A 22766-nucleotide genomic window follows, 5' to 3' on the forward strand; every position below is an offset into this window, starting at 1 on the left:
CCATTTCTTCTCTATTAATACTATGCTGATTTTATCCAGGTATAAGGAAGGGATATGCTCAGCAAGAAAGTGAACCCTTTATCCCCAGGGCTTGAATTATGATATGATTTAATATGATTTATTCATATGTTATATTCATGGTTAATTCATGACCTGGTGTTAGTTATTGTTTCAGTGTGGGCATATGGATTCATCCTGAACAAAGAGACATGAAAGGATATTTGCTGAGAAATACTCTGGAATTTTTCCCCTCTCTCTTAAAAGAAATTTCTAAGAAACTACTTGCTACCTTTTGTGTCACTGTCAGGACAGGATACCCAGAATTGCTGTAACTGTGATGATGAAAGTCCAGAGAACTGTAGAGAAGCCTTTTGGAAACTTTGCATGTTTGAACTGCTAAACTAATCAATCCTCGAAATATTCACCTCTGAATTTTCAGTTTTATTTAAGCTACATTTAATTGGATATTCTGTTCCTTAGAATAGAGTCTTTGTGACCCTGTGGACTGTAGCTTGCCAGGCTCCTCTGTCTATGGAATTCTCCAGGCAAGAATACTGGAGTGGGTTTCCACACCATCCTCCAGGCGATCTTTCCAACTCAGGGATCAAACCCAGGTCTCCTGCATTGCAGGCAGATTCTTTACCATCTGAGCCACCAGGGAAGCCTTTATATATAAAGTTATTTTAACATAACCTTATACTAGATTAATTTTTCTGCATATCTTATTTATCACCTGCTATGGAGCTTTCATGGATAGACTGATATCTGTCAATAATATTCGAAAAAGGTGATTAATCGTGCCTGAATTCACTGCCCACTAATCCCATTTGTATTCATATGCATTTTCTTTATTTTTACATTTTTTTAGACTTTTTCACACTATTTTTTTATGTCTAAAGGTAATTTCTATTAGTTTTTTTATATCATTGTCTGTTAGCACTGTACAATAGATATATATATTTTTTGCTCTTTTAATGCACTAATTCTCTCTTTAGTAGTCTTCAGGTGGCGTTATGGTAAAGTGGGGTTTCCCTAGCAGCTCAGCTGAGAAAGAACCCACCTGCAACACAGGAGACCCTGGTTTGATTCCTGCGTCGGGCAGATCCCCTGGAGAAGGCTACTCACTTCAGTATTTGTGGACTTCCCTGGTGGCTCAGAAGGTAAAAAAAATCCACCTACAGTGCGGGAGACCTGGGTTGGGAAGATTCCCTGGAGGAGGGTATGGCAATCTACTCCAGTATTCTTGTCTGGAGGATCCCCTGAACAGAGGAGCCTGGTGGGCTATGGTTCACAGGGTCGCAAAGAGTCCGACACAACTGAAGCGACTTAGGAGCAGCAGCAAACTATCGAAGAAGTCGTTGACCTCCTCATGTCCACTGTATTTTTGTGTTCTAGAAGTTTAGTTTGATTATTTCTAAATGTGCTTCATCATTGTATCTTGATTTTCCATAATTTCTAATTTCTTTTTAATTTCAACTTTGCTTCTTCAAACATATTAAATTTACTTAATTCATGTTTTAATTGATTTTATTTTCAAAATCTATTAACTCCTTTGTTACTTCCGCTAAGTGCTTTGTCATGGTGGTTTTCTCCTGGTGTGTTTCTGTGCTTTTTATCTCTATGTTCATCATCATTGAGATATTACCTGGGGACTATGCTGAGACTTGTGTTTGAGAAGACTGCTCTAAGCATGATTTGAACATGAGTCTTTTAAACATGAGTCCTCATCTGACACCAAACTAAGTATTTAGTTTAGGTTTATAAACTAATGATTAGTGTAAATCCTGAATGCATATTTGAGTGAGAGATGGTTTGTAGCTAAAAAACCACAGGGAAGACTTTTTTTTGCCTCCTCAAAGCCAAGTCCAGCAAGGGCAAGTTTCTGTTTTATGTTTCTTTTCTTCATCTTCCTCTCCATCCCTTCACTAAGAGTATTTCTTTTGCTTTCAGTTGTTTTACTTGAAATTCTGTAACTGACTTTCTACCCATGTAGACTCTCAGCTTTGTTTCGGGTCCCCTAAGGAACTGACCAACAGTGGCTATTCAGTGCCTGGGACAGCTGTCAGGGCAGAAATAGCACCTCATTGAATTTGCATTTTCTCAACATTTTCAGCCTCTAAGGAGTACCTCAAATTTTTTTCCAATTCATCTATGTAGTGTAAAGAGTTTTCTTAAAAATTACGTCGTGCCAGCAATTTTAGGTGTTCGATACACCTTAAAAAGATGTCGGTGTATCTAACCCACTTTGCTGAAAATGGAAACCCCCTTTTCCTTGTTTCTTTAGAGCTTAACTAACTGTTATTCATACAGAGCTATGAATGAGTCCTCATTGAGTCCTCAACATTCTTAACTCAGTGAGGTTCTTTTATGAGGTATGTATTTACTTGGTCAAAGACACCGATTTTCCATTCTTTTGTCATTCTACTTTCAATTTCACCTATTTCCAACCTAGTTATGCATGTGTGCTCTCACTTCAGTCATGTCCAACTCTCTGTGACCCCATGGACTGTAGCCCACCAGGCTCCTCTGTCCATGGGACTCTCCAGGCAAGAATATTGGAGTGGATTACCATGCCATCCTCCAGGGGATCTGCCTGACCCAGGGATCAAGCCTGTGTCTACTGTGTCTTCTGCATTACAGGCAGATTCTTTACCTCTGAGTCATGGGGAAAGTCTCCAACCTAGTTACTTTACTATAATTTATGTACTTCTTTGAACTATTTTAAGTATTTTTTGAAAAAACATAATGTGAATACATCTATGATACAAAACAAATATTTAAAAATACCTCTGCTTTTATCTTTTTATAGTTTACAGGGCATTGTTATGTACATTATGCTATATTTGTTTTCTTCAAGATATAGGCGGTGAGGGTATTCTTATGTGGCCAAAAAATGATTCCCCAGGTGGTAATGCCTAAATCAGAATCTGGATTCTAAATCCTGGTCCAGTGCTTTTATGCTTGAGTAAGACAAACTGAATATTTAGGAAGGACACAATAAATAAACCTCACCGTATATTGCAAATCCCCTCAATTCAAGTTATCAGGGTATTCTCTAACTGAAGATAAGCAGGTTGAAATTGATGTAAAGTCCACTTTCCCCAAAACATTTCATTCTAACTTCTGAAATATGTTCCTTATAATTATTGAAGAATTTATTTCTGGCAAATCATTTCCTACTTGCCATTTAGATTAATAATTTACCATTTGATGGACACTTTATACAGAAATATTTTGGATATAATTAACTTATAATTGGCTCAATTAATTAAATTGATTGTAGATGAATTCATTTACCTGTTTAAATGTGAGATATTGCCAAAATTCAAAAAACTACAGAAAAGAATAGAGCACAGGGAGAAAAGAGAGTTTATTTTCATTTTCAAAGTGACAGATAATTTTTTCACACTCTATTTAAAATTAGCACTACTTACAGCTTTATCTGCAAAGGTCTCTTCATAAAATAGCATCATCAGAGCAAACTGTACCACTACATATATCTTCAATAGCTGAGATGCTGATGATGAGAAAGGAACTTCTTTCCCCTCAACCTAAGAAGACAGAAAAACACTTTTCCATGATATTGCTCCATTATCTCTCTCATTGAAATTCACATTAAGAGGAGATATGAAAAAGAAATGAAAGATTTTGCATTTTTTTTAATCCTTGAAACAACTCATGTTTATTACTTCACATAGAAAAAATGTAAAAATTAGGAGACTTGTTTCTCATTTCAGAAACATTATGAGTCTGATCTTGTCTGCTTTATATAGAGCAATGTAAGAATTGATACTGATGATTAACATAAACAAAGTGAACATGTTATATGAAATATTAAAATATGTCCATGATTATACCTTGAAGTATAGCAAAAGAGAAAATGGAAGGTGATTTGGGGTTGTGGAGATAATTTTACTTCAAAGAGAAACACTGTCTTATTGAAAACAACTTTCCCAGACTACAGTTTCCCAGAAACACTATAATCCTATTTTTATAATGCAGATTTAGGCATCAATATGACTTTAAAATATTCACTTAGAATTATCTATTGAAAAAAAGGAAAATAATAAAGGAACCATAGCTGACTAGACTCTCTGGAGCAGAAATAAGCAAACTATTTTCACCTATATCAATTTAGAATGTTGTTCTATAACTAGCTGTGAACATAACCAGGTATCTGGGAAATTTCAACACAGCAACTTTCGTAACTACAAGAGAAAACATCCTTATTTAAATCGAGATTGTTTGAAAAATAACATATTCAAATAAAACATACGACTTCATTTCCTTGAAGTACTGGCTAATTTTTATACTCATAATTATCTCTGAAATCAAGAGTAGCTTATTGTTTTTGTATTACTATTAATGTCAGTTATCTTGATAAGCAATCACAATATATACGCTAAATGATTGGAAAGAAATTCCTTTTTCATTTTCATCAGAGGAATTCGATATTGAAACTCAATTTTTCATTTGAATTTCTATGTTTTACATCTCTACTTTGCTTAATGTTTTATTTTTAATAGATTTCTGCATTTAATGCTACTACTCCACTATGGAATGAATAAAGTTGTGGTCTAATCCAATAACCACATTTGATGTGGCTTTAGACCTTCAATTCTGGAGATCTCAGTTTTTCATGGACAAATGAAGACTGGACAGAATCATCCAAAGGCTCCCTCCATCTCAGCATTCTAGTTTCTGTGATGGACCCACAAGTGTCTGTGTGATTTCTGCCCTACACACAGGCTCTTGGCTGTGGGTTTGAGTCAAGAAAACCAGTCTCTGGTGCTCTGCCCCAAACCATGCTCCCTAGGAAAAGACAGCATCAGTCTGGGATATGGCACCCCTCTTATTGGCCCCTAGGTGGTGTCCACTCATTAAGTTACACATTGCGTGACTGCATCTGCCACAGGAAACATCTTTTTTCAGATTTGCATGAAGTCAGCATGAATTACAGGCTGGCTGAAGACCTGACAATAGGAAATTAATCTTTGCCATCATCAAATTCATGAACACTATTTACCTCTGGGATTTCTTCAATCAGTCCAAGTCTTGGTTTTCCTGGACTCCATCCTGGTCCTTTAAATATGACAGAAAACTTATTGAAGAACCCAGGCGTGGCCCAGAATGTAGTCCATATGTTAACTAAATGATGGAACTAGAAGAATAAAAATAGAATTCATTTGAAATAAGGAAAACCCATAACAAAAAGGTTACATACGTTAAGTCATGTGTTTTATTTTATTGTATAATACAATTTGTAAATTATTATTTAATATATAATTATATATAATTTGCTAATGATGATTAATATTCAATTGTGTTATAAATTGAAATTTATTCTATGCATTCTGTATACCTTTATGTTTAAATATATTCTTACCAATATTTCTGAAACTCCACAAAATTTGAAATTTTAAAATATGGTAATAGCTTAGAAAATCAACAAAGAATAAAAAAATGAGTTCAGAGACTATACTCCCAATGGTATTAACTAGCAGCCTGCACACTCAACAGCCATGTCGAATGACATTTTTTCTAGACTTGCTAAACAGTTGTTAAAGTTGAACTAGAATCATATAAATATGCATATCTGCTATATATTTTTAAAATAATTTTATTTACTATATTGAATTACAGGTAAACATAGGCGAAAAGGAAAGATATCCCCATCTGAATGCAGAGTCCCAAAGAATAGCAAGGAGAGATAAGAAAGCCTTCCCCAGCGATCATTGCAAAGAAATAGAGGAAAACAACAGAATGGGAAAGACTAGAGATTTCGTCAGGAAAATTAGATATACCAAAGGAACATTTCATGCAAAGATGGGCTCGATAAAGGACAGAAATGGTATGGACCTAACAGAAGCAGAAGATATTAAGAAGAGGTGGCAAGAATACACAGAAGAACTGTACAAAAAAGATCTTCACAATCAGATAATCACGATGGCGTGATCACTCACCTAGAGCCAGACATCCTGGAATGTGAAATCAAGTGGGCCTTAGAAAGCATCACTACGAACAAAGCTAGTGGAGGTGATGGAATTCCAGTTGAGCTATTTCAAATCCTCAAAGGTGATGTGGTGAAAGTGCTGCACTCAATATGTCAGCAAATCTGGAAAACTCAGCAGTGGCCACAGGACTGGAAAAGGTCAGTTTTCATTCCAATCCCAAAGAAAGGCAATGCCAAAGAATGCTCAAACTACCGCACAATTGCATTCATCTCACACGCTAGTAAAGTAATACTCAAAATTCTCCAAGCCAAGCTTCAGCAATACGCGAACTGTGAACTTCCAGATGTTCAAGCTGGTTTTAGAAAAGGCAGAGGAAACAGAGATCAAATTGCCAACCTCCGTTGGATCATTGAAAAAGCAAGAGCGTTCCAGAAAAACATCTATTTCTGCTTTATTGACTATGCCAAAGCCTTTGACTGTGTGGATCACAATAAACTGTGGAAAATTCTTAAAGAGATGGGAATACCAGACCATTTGACTTGCCTCTTGAGAAACCTGTATGCAGGTCAGGAAGCAACAGTTAGAACTGGACATGGAACAACAGACTGGTTCCAAATAGGAAAAGGAGTACATCAAGGCTGTATATTGTCACCCTGCTTATTTAACTTATATGCAGAGTACATCACGAGAAACACTGGGCTGGAAGAAACACAAGCTGGAATCAGGATTGCTGGGAGAAATATCAATAACCTCAGATGTGCAGATGACACCACCCTTATGATAGAAAGGGAAGAAGAACTAAAGAGCCTCTTGATGAAAGTGAAAGAGGAGAGTGAAAAAGTTGGCTTAATGCTCAACATTCAGAAAACTAAGATCATGGCATCTGGTCCCAACACTTCATGGGAAATAGATGGGGAAACAGTAGAAACAGAGTCAGACTTTATCTTTTTGGGCTCCAAAATCACTGTAGATGGTGACTGCAGCCATGAAATTAAAAGACGCTTACTCCTTGGAAGGAAAGTTGTGACCAACCTAGATAGCATATTTAAAAGCAGAGACATTACTTTGCCAACAAAGGACATCTAGTCAAGGCTATGATTTCTCCAGTGGTCATGTATGGATGTGAGAGTTGGACTATAAAGAAAGCTGAGCGCCGAAGAATTGATGCTTTTGAACTGTGGTGTTGGAGAAGACTCTTGAGAGTCCCTTGGACTGCAAGGAGATCCAACCAGTCCATCCTAAAGGAGATCAGTCCTGGGTGTTCATTGGAAGGTCTGATGTTGAAGCTGAAACTCCAATACTTTGGCCACCTTATGTGAAGAGTTGACTCATTGGAAAAGACCCTAATGCTGGGAAGGATTGGGGGCAGGAGGAGAAGGGGATGGCAGAGGATGAGATGGCTGGATGGCATCACCGACTTGATGGACATGGGTTTGGATAGACTCAGGGAGTTGGTGATGGACAGGGAGGCCTGGTGTGCTGCAGTTCACGGGGTCGCAAAGAGTCAGACACTATGGAGTGACTGAACTGACTGAACTGATATCACATTAAGAAAAAAATTTCAGTGCAATTTCTGAGGGTAAATTTAAAAGTATTTTCCATATTTTGTAATAAGAAAAAAGTTTACTGAGTCAAAAATTTACCTTGAAGTTTATAGCAGCAATTCACATTCTTTAAATAGCACACATTTGATAGGTATAAGGTTAAAGTATGCACATGCATGACAAGTACTCATTAAATATTGGCTACTAGGATAATTATCTCTATATACCACACATGTTATAATAATGCATCATAGAATTAATAATAGTCCTAGATATTGGGTATCAGCTATAGATTAGAAATGAGTTTATTATAAGTGTAGTGATAAATTAATGCAGAAAGAAGTTTTGGTTCTATCAGACTTTGTGTTCTCACGTGTATTTCATGATCTCTTACAGAATTTAAACCACTAACATTATAAAAATGGCTTTTAAAATTACTTGAAATATTACAATAAAGAATCTAAAGCAATAAAGAAACACTGTAGGATTTAGGTGAGGCTTTGTAATAAAAATAATAATAATACAGAAAATTAATGGCACAACACACATTAATACACTTACCTGTTTTGCTATTTTAAAAACTGACTGCAATTGTATGCAGTTCAGTTCAGTTCAGTCACTCAGTCATGTCTGACTCTTTGCGACCCCATGAACGCAGCACGCCAGGCCTCCCTGTCCATCACCAACTCCCGGAGTTTACCCAAACTCATGTCCAGTGAGTCAGTGATGCCATCCAACCATCTCATCCTCTGCCATCCCCTTCTCCTCCTGCCCTCAATCTTTCCCAGCATCAGGGTCTTTTCAAATGAGTCAACTCTTCGCATGAGGTGGCCAACGTACTGGAGTTTTGGCTTCAGCCTCAGTCCTTCCAATGAATATTCAGGACTGATCTCCTTTAGGATGGACTGGTTGGATCTCCTTGCAGTCCAAGGGACTCTTAAGAGTCTTCTCCAACACCACAGTTCAAAAGCATCAGTTTTTCTGTGCTCAGCTTTCTTTATAGTCCAACTCTCACATCCATATATGACCACTGGAAAAACCATAGCCTTAACTTGATGGACCTTTGTGGACAAAGTAATGTCTCTGCATTTCAACAGGCTGTCTAGGTTGATCATAACTTTCCTTCCAAGGAGTAAGCGTCTTTCTAGACACAAGCCATGAGAAATACATGGTAACATTTTTAAATCAGGAGCACTTTCTCACTTATTTTCTTTGCCAATGGCCTGAAATACCTGGATGCCAAAGGAAAGCAAAATGAATGGTCTACACTTAAAAATAAAGGAGGAGGGGGGGCGATCCTAAGATAGCGGAGGAATAGGACGGGGAGACGACTTTCTCTCCCACAAATTCACCAAAAGAACATTTAGACACTGAGCAAATTTCACAAAACAACTTGCGAATGCTGGCAGAGGACATCAGACACACAGAAAGGCAGATCATAGTCTTCTAAAGAAGGTAGGACAAAATATAAAGATAAAAAGAGAGACAAAAGAGGTACGGACAGAGATCCATCCCGGGAAGGGAAGTCTTAAAAAAGAAATTTCCAAACACCAGGAAACACTCTCTTCGGCGGGTCTGTGGCAAGCCTTGGAATTGCTGAGGGCAAAATAACCAGGAGGAAAAATAAATAAATAATTAAAACCTGTGGTTTACATACCTAACAGCAATTCCCAGCGGGCGCACAGCACAGACACCCGCATGCCCAACTAGCAAGCGGGGACCGGCCAGGGAGGGGCGGGCTGCATTGCTTATTTCTCAATTGGAGTTACAGGTAAATAACCTGAAGACAAGGATCGAGAAGACGCAAGAAAGGTTTAACAAGGACTTAGAAATAAGGACTGAGCCTGAATGCCCCGAGGGCAATCTGAGGGAACTAGATTGAGCCAGCAACCTAGACCATGGGATAGCTTTCCCGCAAAGAGCCTTAACCTAAGACACCGCCAGGCCCGCTCACAGAACAAAGGACTGAACAGAGTAAACCTGCCGCAGACCAGCCCATCCCCCGCCGGAGACAGGCAGGCGAGGGCAGTCAGAGCTGGAAGGGCGGAATCGTGGCCCCAGATAGGCATTCTATACCAAACTCCAAACAGACCTTGCTGCTAACCAGGACTGCTTGGGACTCTGGAGGGTCGACATCCGCCAAGAGGGTCACAGCCAGAGATCAGCTCCCCAGGGGAGAGCACAACACACCTGGGAAGCTGCGCCCGTTGTACACCCAGAAAACCGAGCAGCTGGGACAGAGGAAGGGGAAAAAGACGCAGCCCCCGACCGCGCTAGCCAAAAACCTGGTCACCAGAGCTGCTCGGACCTGGGAAGGGCACAAAATCCAGGCTCAACCAAGTCTGTGCCATTGTGAAGTACCCGGGAACCAGAACCTGAGCGGCTTAGACCTGGAAAGTACAGGCAACCCCAGGGGCCGCTTCAGACATTTCCCGGCAGTGCAACCTAGAACCTGAGCAGTGTAGACTGGGAAAGCACACAAGCCATGAGCAGGGCAAACCCAGTGTGGCCGAAACATTGTGAGCACACGCCAGTGAGATTTGTTTGCAGTGTTCCTCCCTCCCAACAGCATGACTGAACAAGTGAGACTAAAAAAAAAAAGTGACCACCACCGCCCTCCTTGTGTCAGGATGGAAATTAGACACTGAAGAGACCAGCAGACGGAAGAAGCTAAAACAAACAGAAGGAATCACTTTTGAAGTGACAGATGCAACAGATTAAAACCCTATAATTAGCACCAACTACATAGGAAGGGGCCTAGAGACCTTGAGAAGTACAAGCTGGACCAAGGAACTATCTGAAAATCAACTGGCCCCACACTGTCCATAACAGCTACAGAGAAAGTCTGAGATATCTTTTTACTAGTATCATTTTTTTTAATTTTTAAAACGTTTTAAATAATATTTTATTTAATTTTTTTTAATTTAATTTTTTTATTTTAGTTTATTTTTATCTTTAAGTCCCCTATTACTCCTTCAATTTTCACTTTTATAACCTACTATTACCTTGCACACAAAAAAAACTCTATTTTTATTTTTTTTATTTTGTTTTTCTTTAAGACATTATTTTTAAAGTAAACTTCATATATATATATTTTATAATTTTTGTGACTTTGGTGGGTTTTTTTCTTTTTTCGTTTTTCTTTTTCTTTTCTTTCTCCTTTTTTAATATGGTATTTTAAAACCTAACCTCTACACTAGATTTTTAATCTTTGCTTTTTAGTATTTGTTCTCAACTTTGTATCTTCAAGAACCCAATCTTCAGCACCCACTTTTACTTGGGAACAAGATCACTGGCTTGATTGCTCTCTCCCCCTTTTAACTCTCCTTTTTCTCCACCAGGTCACCTCCATCTCCCCACTCCCTCTTTTCTCCTCTACCCAACTCTGTGAATCTCTTTGTGTGTTCCGGGCTATGGAGAACACTTAGAGAACTGGTTACTGGCTGGATCTGTCTCCTCTTTTGAGTTCCCCTTTTCTCCTCCTGGCCACCTCTATCTCCCTCCTCCCTCTTCTCTTCTCCGTGTAACTCTGTGAACCTCTCCGGGTGTCCCTCATTGCGGAGAAACCTCTCATCATTAACCTAGATGTTTTATCATCAGTGCTGTATAGATGGAGAAGTCTTGAGGCTACTGTAGGAATAAGACTGAAAACCAGAGACAGGAGACTTAAGTCCAAATCTTGAGAACACCAGAGAACTCCTGAATCCAGGAATCATTAAACGAGAGGAGTTCATCAAACACCTCCATTCATACACTGAAACCAAACACCACCCAAGGGCCAACAAGTCCCAGAGTAAGATATACCACACAAATTCTCCAGCAACACAAGAACATAGCCCTGAGCTTCAACATACAGGCTGCTCAAAGTCACACCAAACCCACTGACATCTCAAAACTCATTACTGGACACTTAATTGCACTCCAGAGAGAAGAAATCAAGCTCCACCCACCAGAACACCAACACAAGCTTCCCCAACAAGGAAACCTTGACAAGCCACTCGTCTAACCCCACCCACAGTGAGGAACCTCCACAATAAAGAAGAACCACAGACTGCCAGAAAACAGAAAGGCCACCCCAAACACAGCAATATAAACAAGATGAAAAGGCAGAGAAATAACCAGTAGGTAAAGGAACAGGATAAATGCCCTCCAAATCAAACAAAAGAGGAAGAGATAGGGAATCTACCTGATAAAGAATTCCGAATAATGATACTGAAAATGATCCAAAATCTGGAAAAAAATTGGAGTTACAGATAAATAACCTGAAGACAAGGATTGAGAAGACATAAGAAAGGTTTAACAAGGACTTAGAAGAAATAAAAAAGAGTCATTATATAATGAATAATGCAATAAATGAGATCAAAAACACTCTGGAGGGAACCAACAGTAGAATAACAGAGGCAGAAGATAGGATAAGTGAGATAGAAGATAGAATGATAGAAATAAATGAAACAGAGAGGAGAAAAGAAAAAAGAATTAAAAGAAATGAGGACAACCTCAGAGACCTCTGAGACAATGTTAAACGCAACAACACACGAATCATAAGAGTCCCAGAAGAAGAAGACAAAAAGAAAGACCATGAGAAAATACTCGAGGAGATAATAGTTGAAAACTTCCCTAAAGTGGGGAAAGAAACAATCACCCAAGTCCAAGAAACCCAGAGAGTCCCAAACAGGATAAACCCAAGACGAAATACCCCAAGACACATAATAATCAAATTAGCAAAGATCAAACACAAAGAACAAATATTAAAACAGCAAGGGAAAAACGACAAATAACACACAAGGGGATTCCCATAAGGAAAACAGCTGATCTTTCAATAGAAACTCTTCAGGCCAGAAGGGAATGGCAGGACATACTTAAAGTGATGAAAGAAAATAATCTACAGCCCAGATTACTGTATCCTGCAAGAATCTCATTCAAATATGAAGGAGAAATCAAAAGCTTTACAGACAAGCAAAAGCTGAGAGAATTCAGCACCACCAAACCAGCTCTCCAACAAATGCTAAAGGATCTTCTCTAGACAGGAAACACAGAAAGGGTGTATAATCTCAAACTCAAAACAATAAAGTAAACGGCAACGGGATCATACTTTTCAATAATTACCTTAAATGTAAATGGGTTGAATGCCCCAACCAAAAGACAAAGAATGGATACAAAAACAAGACCCCTATATATGTTGTTTACAAGAGATCCACCTCGAAACAAGGGACACATACAGACTGAAAGTGAAGGGCTGGAAAAACATATTTCATGCAAATAGAGACCAAAAGAAAGCTGGAGTAGCAATACTCATATCAGATAAAATAGACTTTAAAACAAAGGCAGTGAAAAGAGAAAACGATGGACACTACATGATGATCAAACGATCAATCCAAGAAGAAGATATAACAATTATAAATATATACACACCCAACATAGGAGCACCGCAATATGTAAGGCAAATGCTAACAAGTAAGAAAGGGGAAATTAACAATAACACAATAACAGTGGGAGACTTTAATACCCCACTCACTCCTATGGACAGATCAACTAAACAGAAAATTAACAAGGAAATAAAACTTTAAATGATAAAATAGACCAGTTAGACCTAATTGATATCTATAGGTCATTTCACCCCAAAACAATGAATTTCACCTTTTTCTCAAGTGCACACGGAACCTTCTCCAGAATAGATCACATCCTGGGCCATAAATCTAGTCTTGGTAAATTCAAAAAAACTGAAATCATTCCAAGCATCTTTTCTGACCACAATACACTAAGATTAGATGTCAATTACAGGAGAAAAACAATTAAAATATCCAACATATGCTGGCTGAACAACACACTGTTGAATGACCAACAAATCACAGAAGAAATCAAAAAAGAAATCAAAATATGCATAGAAACGAATGAAAATGAAAACACAACCCACAACCAATGGGACATGGTAAAAGCAGTGCTAAGGGGAAGATTCATAGCAATACAGGCTCACCTCAAGAAACAAGAAAAAAGTCAAATAAATAACCTAACTCTACACCTAAAGCAACTAGAAAAGGAAGAAATGAAGAACCCCAGGGTTAGTAAAAGGAAAGAAATCACAAAAATTAGGGCAGAAATAAATGCAAAAGAAACAAAAGAGACCATGGCAGAAATCAACAAAGCCAAAAGCTGGTTCTTTGAGAAGATAAATAAAATTGACAAGCCATTAGCCAGACTCATCAAGAAACAAAGGGAGAAGAATCAAATCAACAAAATTAGAAATGAAAATCGAGAGATCACAACAAACAACACAGAAATACAAAAGATCATAAGAGACTATTGTCAGCAACTATATGCAAATAAACTGGACAACTTGGAAGAAATTGCTAAATACTTAGAAAAGTATGACTACCCAAAACTGAAAAAGGAAGAAATAGAAAATATCAACAGACCCATCACAAGCACGGACATTAAAACTGTAATCAGAAATCTTCCAGCAAACAAAAGCCCAGGATCAGATGGCTTCACAGCTGAATTCTACCAAAAATTTAGAGAAGAGCTAACACCTATCCTACTCAAACTCTTCCAGAAAATTGCATAGGAAGGTAAACTTCCGAACTCATTCTGAGTCCACCATCACCCTAATAACAAAACCTGACAAACATGCTACAAAAAAAGAAAACTACACATGAAAAGATGCTCAACATCACTCATTATTAGAGAAATGCAAATCAAAACCACAATGAGGTACCATTTCACACCAATCAGAATGGCTGCTATCCAAAAGTCTACAAGCAATAAATGCTGGAGAGGGTGTGGAGAAAAGGGAACCCTCTTACGCTGTTGGTGGGAATGCAAACTAGTACAGCCACTATGGAGAAGAGTGTGGAGATTCCTTAAAAGACTGGGAATAGAACTGCCATATGGCCCAGCAATCCCACTGCTGGGCATACACATTGAGGAAACCAGAATTGATAGAGACGTGTGTACCCCAATGTTCATCGCAGCACTGTTTACAATAGCCAGGACATGGAAGCAACCTAGATGTCCATCAGCAGACGAATGGATAAGGAAGCTGTGGTACATATACACAATGGAATATTACTCAGCCATTAAAAAAAATACATTTGAATCGGTTCTATTGAGATGGATGAAACTGGAGCCCATTATACAGAGTGAAGTAAGCCAGAAAGAAAATCACCAATACAGTATACTAATGCATATATATGGAATTTGAAAGATGGTAACGATAACCCTATATGCGAGACAGAATAAGAGACACAGATGCATAGAACAGTCTTATGGACTCTGAGGGAGAAGGTGAGAGTGGGACGTTCTGGGAGAGTAGCATTGAAACATGTATATTATCATATGTGAAACAGAACACCATTCCAGGTTCAGTGCATGAGACAAATGCTCAGGACTGGGGCAATGGGATGACCTAGAGGGATGGGATGGGTAGGGAGGTGGGAGAGGGTTCCAGGAAGGGGAACACATGTAAACCCATGGCTGATTCATGTCAATGTATGGCAAAAACTACTACAATATTGTAAAGTAATTAGCCCCCAACTAAAATAAATAAATTTACTAAAAAAAAAAAGAAAACTACAGGCCAATATCACTGATGAACATAAGATGCAAAAATCCTTAACAAAATCCTAGCTAACAGAATCCAACAACATATTAAAAAGATCATACATCATGACCAAGTGGGCTTTATCCCAGGGATGCAAGGATTCTTCAATATTCGCAAATCAATGAATGTAATACACCATATCAAAAAATTGAAAAATAAAAACCATATGATTATTTCAATAGACGCAGAGAAAGCCTTTGACAATATTCAACATCCATTTATGATAAAAACCCTCCAAAAAGCAGGAATAGAAAGAACATATCTCAACATAATAAACGCTATATATGACAAACCCACAGAAAACATTATCCTCAATGGTGAAAAACTGAAAGCATTTCCCCTAAAGTCAGGAACAATACAAGGATGCCCACTCTCACCACTACATAACACAGTTTTGGAAGTTTTGGCCAGAGCAATCAGAGCAGAAAAAGAAATAAAAGGAATCCATATTGGAAAAGAAGAAGTAAAACTCTCACTGTTTGCAGATGACATTATCCTCTACATAGAAAACCCTAAAGACTCCACCAGAAAATTACTAGAGCTAATCAACGAATATAGTAAAGTTGCAGGATATAAAATTAGCACACAGAAATCCCTTGCATTCCTATACACTAACAACGAGAAAACAGAAAGAGAAATTAAGGAAACAATTCCATTCACCATCACAACAAAAAGAATAAAATACTTAGGAATATATCTACCTAAAGAAACAAAAGACCTATATATAGAAAACTATAAAACACTGGTGAAAGAAATCAAAGAGGACACAAATAGATGGAGAAATATACTGTGTTCATGGATCGGAAGAATCGATATAGTGAAAATGAGTATACTACCCAAAGCAATCTATAGATTCAATGCAATCCCTATCAAGCTTCCAACGGTATTCTTCAGAGAACTAGAACAAATAATTTCACAATTTGTATGGAAATATAAAAAACCTTGAAAAGCCAAAGCAATCTTGAGAAAGAAGAATGGAACTGGAGGAATCAACCTGCCTGACTTCAGGCTCTACTACAAAGCCACAGTCATGAAGACAGTATGGTACTGGCACAAGGACAGAAAATATAGATCAGTGGAACAAAATAGAAAGCCCAGAGATAAATCCACGCACCTATCTTTGACAAAGGAGGCAAGAATATACAATGGAGAAAAGACAATCTCTTTAACAAGTGGTGCTGGGAAAACTGGTCAACCACTTGTAAAAGAATGAAACTAGAACACTTTCTAACACCATACACAAAAATAAACTCAAAATGGATTAAAGATCTAAACGTAAGACCAGAAACTATAAAACTCCTAGAGGAAAACATAGGCAAAACACTCTCCGACAAAAACCACAGCAGGATCCCCTATGACCCACCTCCCAGAATATTGAAAATAAAAGCAAAAATAAACAAATGGGACCTAATTAAAATTAAAAGCTTTTGCACAACAAAGGAAACTATAAGTAAGGTGAAAAGACATCCTTCAGAATGGGAGAAAATAATAACAAACGAAGCAATGGACAAACAGTTAATCTCAAAAATATAGAAGCAACTTCTGCAGCTCAATTCCAGAAAAATAAACGACCCAATCAAAAAGTGGGCCAAAGAACTAAACAGACACTTCTCCAAAGAAGACATACAGGTGGCTAACAAACACATGAAAAGATGCTCAACATCACTCATTATTAGAGAAATACAAACCAAAACCACAATGAGGTACCATTTCACGCCCGTCAGAACAGCTGCTATCCAAAAGACTACAAGCAATAAATGCTGGAGAGGGTGTGGAGAAAAGGGAACCCTCTTACATTGTTGGTGGGAATGCAAACTAGTACAGCCACTATGGAGAACAGTGTGGAGATTCCTCAAAAAATTGGAAATAGAACTGCCATATGACCCAGCAATCCCACTGCTGGGCATACACACTGAGGAAACCAGACTTGAAAGAGACACATGTACCCCAATGTTCATCGCAGCACTGTTTATAATAGCCAGTATATGGAAGCAGCCTTGATGCCCATCAGCAGATGAATGGATAAGGAAGCTGTGGTACATATACACAATGGAATATTACTCAGCCATTAAAAAGAATACATTCAAATCAGTTCTAATGAGGTGGGTGAAACTGGATCCTATTATACAGAGTGAAGTAAGCCAGAAAGAAAAACACCAATACAGTATACTAACACATATATATGGTATTTAATTAATCGGTAAAGATAACCCTGTATGTGAGACATCAAGAAACACAGATAAATAGAACAGTATTATGGACTCTATGGGAGAGGGCGAGGGTGGGATGATATGGGAGAATGGTATTGAAGCATGTACATTATCATATGTGAAACGAATCGCCAGTCCAGGTTCAATGCATGATACAGGGTGCTCAGGGCTGGTGCTCAGGGCTGGTGCACCGGGATGACCCGGAGAGATGGGATGGGGAGGGAGGTGGAAGGGGGGTTCTGGAACATGTACAGCCATGGTGGATTCATGTATGGGAAAACAAATACAATATTGTAAAGTTAAAAAATAGAAAATAAACTAATTTAAAAAATAATAATAAAATAAAGGAGGAAAAAAAAGCCCTTTCTACCTAACAGGGGCCATTCTAAATTGCTTTTTAATCCTCTAATGGGAAGGTGAGAAATTTAGCTAAATCTAGAGGAATACAATTGAAAGTAGATATGCAATTTTGTAAGTTGAAGGACTCCTAATTATTACAATGTATTACAATTTCCTGATTTGATATTTCTGACAATATAAGGGAGTATGAGAAGACGAAACCTTAGACAGAGTTCAGGCAATTATTATGCTAAAGGAAATTTTATTTGAGGGCAGAAGCCTGGATTACTGAACACAGATTCAGCAGCAGCTCATAAAGACCTGTGATTGTCTGAATATTCTTTCTTCAAAACCTAATCATCCAATTCCTTGTGCAGCTCATGTCATGCAGTTTTCAACCTCTTATTGTATCTCGAATAAGAACACCTTTTCCTTCACATGTACACTCCCCAAACCCTGCTAGTTAAAGGATCACCATGAACCAGCAATGTCTGCATCTCCTGGGAGCTTGTCAAAAACACAGAGTCTTGGATGGAATTCAGACCTACTGAACTCATCCTTTAATCAGATCCTCCTGTGATTCATATGCACATTGTTTGAAAGGCTCTCTCCTAGTGGACAGAGACTAAGCTGTATTTCCTTTTTAATCTCTAAATTATGAAGACAAGATCATACCCAGTGAAGAAGTGTCTCTAACTGTATTACCTTGAAACTTGACTTCAGTTCTATAAAGAAAGTACCTAGAAATATTTATTAAGAAAGTACCTGGAAATATTTGCTAACATCTTCCTGAAAAAAAAAAAAAAAAATCTATCACATTCTTAGTAGCACCTAAGAGTGAGAAAGTGAGAGAGAAAAAAATACCATTAGTTGAGAAGAAAGAAGAGAAATAATCAACTTTTCTCTTCTGAATGGTGACATAAAAATGCCTTTCATTTGAAAAGTGAAGTCAATTTATGACAGCCTTTTCCATAAAATTGAATTGGTCAAGTTTCGGACTGGGCCTTCAACCCGTTCTACTTTTAGGTTTGAATCTGACAAACTGTGAATAGTTGGAGGAATTATTTAAATCCTGGGAATCTCAGTTTTATTCACCAAAAAAAAAAAAAAAAAAATGAGGCCAATAGAAGATATGAAAGCTAACAGAAGATATGAAAGAGATGGGAATACCAGACCACCTGACCTGCCTCTTGAGAAATCTGTATGCAGGTCAGGAAGCAACACTTAGAACTGGACATGAAACAACAGACTGGTTCCAAATAGGGAAAGGAGTACATCAAGGCTGTATACTGTCACCCTGCTTATATTTAACTTATATGTAGAGTACATCATGAGAAATGCTGGGCTGGATGAAGCATAAGCTGGAATCAAGATTGCCAGGAGAAATATCAATAACCTCAGATATGCAGATGATACCATCCTTATGGCAGAAAGTGAAGAAGACCTAAAGATCCTCTTGAGGAAAGTGAAAGAGGAGAGTGAAAAAGTTGGCTTAAAGCTTAACATTTAGAAAACTAAGATCATGGCATCTGGTCTCATCACTCATATCAAATAGATGGGGAAACAGTGGAAACAGTGGCTGATTTTATTTTTGGGGGCTCCAAAATCACTGCAGATGGTGACTGCCGCCATGAAATTAAAAGACACTTACTCCTTGGAAGGAAGATTATGACCAACCTAGATAGCATATTAAAAGGCAGAAACATTATTCTGCCAACAAAGATCCATCTAGTCAAGGCTATGGCTTTTCCAGTGGTCATGTGTAGATGTAAGAGTTGTACTATAAAGAAAGCTGAGTGCCGAAGAATTGATACTTTTGAACTGTGGTGCTGGAGAAGACTCTTGAGAGTCCCTTGTACAGCAAGGAGATCCAACCAGTCCATCCTAAAGGAAATCAGTCCTGAATATTCATTGGAAGGACTGACGTTGAAGCTGAAACTCCAATACTTTGGCCTCCTGATGCAAAGAACTGACTCGTTTGAAAAGACACTGATGCTGGGAAAGATTGAACGTGGGTGGAGAAGGGGAAGACAGAAGATGAGATGGTTGGATGCATCACTGATTCAACGGACTTGAGTCTGTGTAAACTCTGGGAGTTGATGATGGACAGGGAGCCCTGGCATGCTGCAGTCCATGGGGTCGCAAAGATTCGGACACGACTGAGTGACTGAACTGAACTGAACAGAAGATAAACATTAGTAAGTTTTAACAATGGTTAAATATTTGTGCTGTTAACAATGCCCTGCATATAGTCAAAGCCCAATAAATGTCGATTTCTTACTTTAACTTTCTTTAAAAACCTTGAGGAGTTAGGTTTGTAAAACAGACCCAACATGAACCTGCACTTTCTCTCTTTCTGAATGCTGTATACCCAGTCCCCTGCACAGAGCTGTCATTGACTGACCTCTTCAGTTTTTCAAGTGTTCTTATCTTTTTCTCATTTACTAGGCCTGACCCCAGGGAGTGTTTGCGGTGGTCTGCCGCTGACGGATCAGAGCTTCAGAGACATTCCTCATCTCTCTAGTGCCAACCATTGAGACCAGTGAACAACCAATACCACATGTCTGACAGAAAACTGGTCCAGTGCAAAGAGTCTTAGCAGGTGAGGTAATGTGCAGACCTAACCCACCCATAATAGCTCCTGACACCTCGGTCCAAGAAGAAGAGGGCAAAGGCCTCACCTTGAATTTCTAACCAGAGTCATGTAGCCTTGAAGCAAATATTTTTCTTACTCTGGGATCAGCCTTAATTATACATTTTGCTACCACTCCTTCTGAATACACGAATATATTTCAGGTCTATTCTGACAGGTATGTTGCTAACGAACTGTTTCTTTTAATTCTAGGTAACAGACATCTTTAAAAATTGTGGCAATGAATTTTTTTCAAATTTATTTGGCCCAATTTGATTCAAGTCTTAGAGTGCCAGAGTTATTTTCAAATTCTTTTACAGCTAAAGTAAATTTTTTTCAGGTCAATGTAATGTACTTTTGCTTTTCAGCAACTAAATTTTCTTTCAAATATAAAATTTATAAAAAGGTATAATCAATTCAGAAATAATAAAATCAGTAACATTACCTGCACCTTGAAAGGTTCAAATGTATTAATGGGATGTGTTAGACCATATACAACTTTTTCATTTTCTGCCTCAAATGTCCCTGGAAGATAAACAATAATGATATGATCTTTGACTTTCTGTGAATTAAGCAGTTAATTTAATTTTTTAAATGCTTGTACTTTTTACTTACCAAAAATTCTATCCCATATAATAAGAGTTCCAGCAAAATTTTTGTCTATGCAATAACGGTTTCTGCCTATGAGACAAAATATTAAGGTTTTTTTTTAAAAAAGGAAGTTATACTTTTGAAACAATGATATTTCTAAAAATATCTTTTCACTGACAACACTAGATTCTATGAAGTGTGTACTCCATTGTCTGGTTAACTCTTTTTCTCACTACATCTGAGGAGATTTAAGGAAAAAGGAAAATCTAAAAGCCAGACATGTAAAGGTTTTTTGGTTGTTTTTTTGGTTTTTTCCTCCAATCCTTGCTTTGAAGATGAAGTTTGTCCAGTTACAAAATAAGAAGCAAATGCCTATTTGTAAAATGTGTGGTGACTAGGTTGGGTAATTGTGATGAAATGATACAAAATAATATCAATTTTTTTAAGAAATGAAGAAGAAAAAATCAAATTTCCTCACCGTGATGAACCCTATGATGGCTAGGAGTATTAAGAATCAGTTCCAAAGGACCAAGGTTATCGATGACCTTTATAAAAGAAAAGGAACATAGTTATTATTAAATTATATGTAATATTTAAGTACTCACATTAAAATTCCACATGGGTTATAAAATTTTGCAATTTTCAGAATCAGAAGAAATTTATCTTCTGGTGTTTATATAAAGATAGCAATAAGCTCATCATATATTCCAAGAGACAATACAGCATAGCAGTGCACTTAGGAGCTCGATTGCCTCAGTTCAGTTCCTGAATCCTCTATTTATTATTATGTGATACTGGGGAAATTACTTGAAGTTTTTGTAACTCAGTTTCCTGACCTTTAAAATGGGAATAATAATAGTATCTGGCTTCCCTGGTGGCTCAGACAGTAAAGAAGCTATCTGCAATGCAGGAGAGCCAGGTTTGATCCCTGGGTTGGGAAGATCCCCAGGAGAAGGCAATGGCAACCCACCCCAGTATTCTTGCCTGGAGAATTCCATGGGCAGAGGAGCCTGGCGGGCTACAGTCCGTGGGGTCACAAAGAGTTGGACATGACTGAGGACTAACACTTGCACTTTCGTACCTACATAATAGTATTCTAAGGATTACAAATGTTACTGTGTTTAGATGCTACTATTACCAAGGCATACTTCTTTCAGGTTTTACGTCATTTTATGTTATTCACCTATCAACTATTCTTTGTTGATTTATGGTAACAGAGCGTAACTAGGGGAAAGAAAACCAAGTATTACATTCATTTTCTGGAGTTAAGTTTCACCCAATAATCAGTCATGTAGCAACTTACCATTGCAGTAGCATTAGGGTGGTCCTTGCTTACTCAAGTAGATGCCTAAATGTTTTCTGACTGTAGATGCCCCATTTTGCAGTCCATTTTTGAGGCATACTTCAAAGTCAAATACGTAAAGGGGTCTTATTTTGTAATTAAAGACCCTTTAAAATTTAGTCTAGAATTCTCTAATGCTCTCTCCCAACATTTCTCAGTAAGAATCCCTTGTGCCCGAGTCTTCAACAAATGTAGAAACAAGAAAAGTATCATAAAAAAGAGCAGGCCATATATAAAACATTTGTTATGGTATATGATTAATATTAAACAATATGAGAACTCTTTTAATCTCAATCACATTATTCTTTCTTCCATCAATGATGGGAGATAACAATCTTTTACTTTTCTTTAATCGTAATCTAAATGATCTGTTAGAATCTACATATTACAAAATCAGTACATTGTAATGATATTTTAAGAAGTTGCTCACCTCCAAAGTTAACATCTTTTTAAAGGATATGTTAATATAAGGAATAAAGTAACATGTTAAATACTGCCTAAAGGGAAAAAACATCACTGACAATCATAACACTGACATAAATTTGGCAACATGTCAA

At 37.7% G+C, this 22766-nt stretch overlaps 1 protein-coding gene across 2 annotated transcripts in view; it reads right to left on the bottom strand.

The window, feature by feature from the left end:
* AGMO (alkylglycerol monooxygenase) overlaps window positions 1-22766 on the bottom strand; it is a 380825-nt gene that overhangs the window by 183274 nt on the left and 174785 nt on the right. For both annotated transcript variants that reach the window (XM_081537641.1, XM_081537640.1), the window contains exons 6-10: window positions 21346-21412; window positions 20892-20957; window positions 20722-20801; window positions 5027-5161; window positions 3435-3551 (exon numbers count right to left, since the gene is read on the bottom strand). In XM_081537641.1, the coding sequence (XP_081393767.1) occupies window positions 3435-3551; window positions 5027-5161; window positions 20722-20801; window positions 20892-20957; window positions 21346-21412 (465 nt within the window). The remainder of the gene's footprint in view (window positions 1-3434; window positions 3552-5026; window positions 5162-20721; window positions 20802-20891; window positions 20958-21345; window positions 21413-22766) is intronic.

This window comes from Giraffa tippelskirchi, chromosome 10 (assembly GCF_054371585.1).
Source record: "Giraffa tippelskirchi isolate mGirTip1 chromosome 10, T2T-mGirTip1v1.2.pri, whole genome shotgun sequence".
In the NCBI taxonomy this organism is placed as follows: domain Eukaryota; kingdom Metazoa; phylum Chordata; class Mammalia; order Artiodactyla; family Giraffidae; genus Giraffa; species Giraffa tippelskirchi.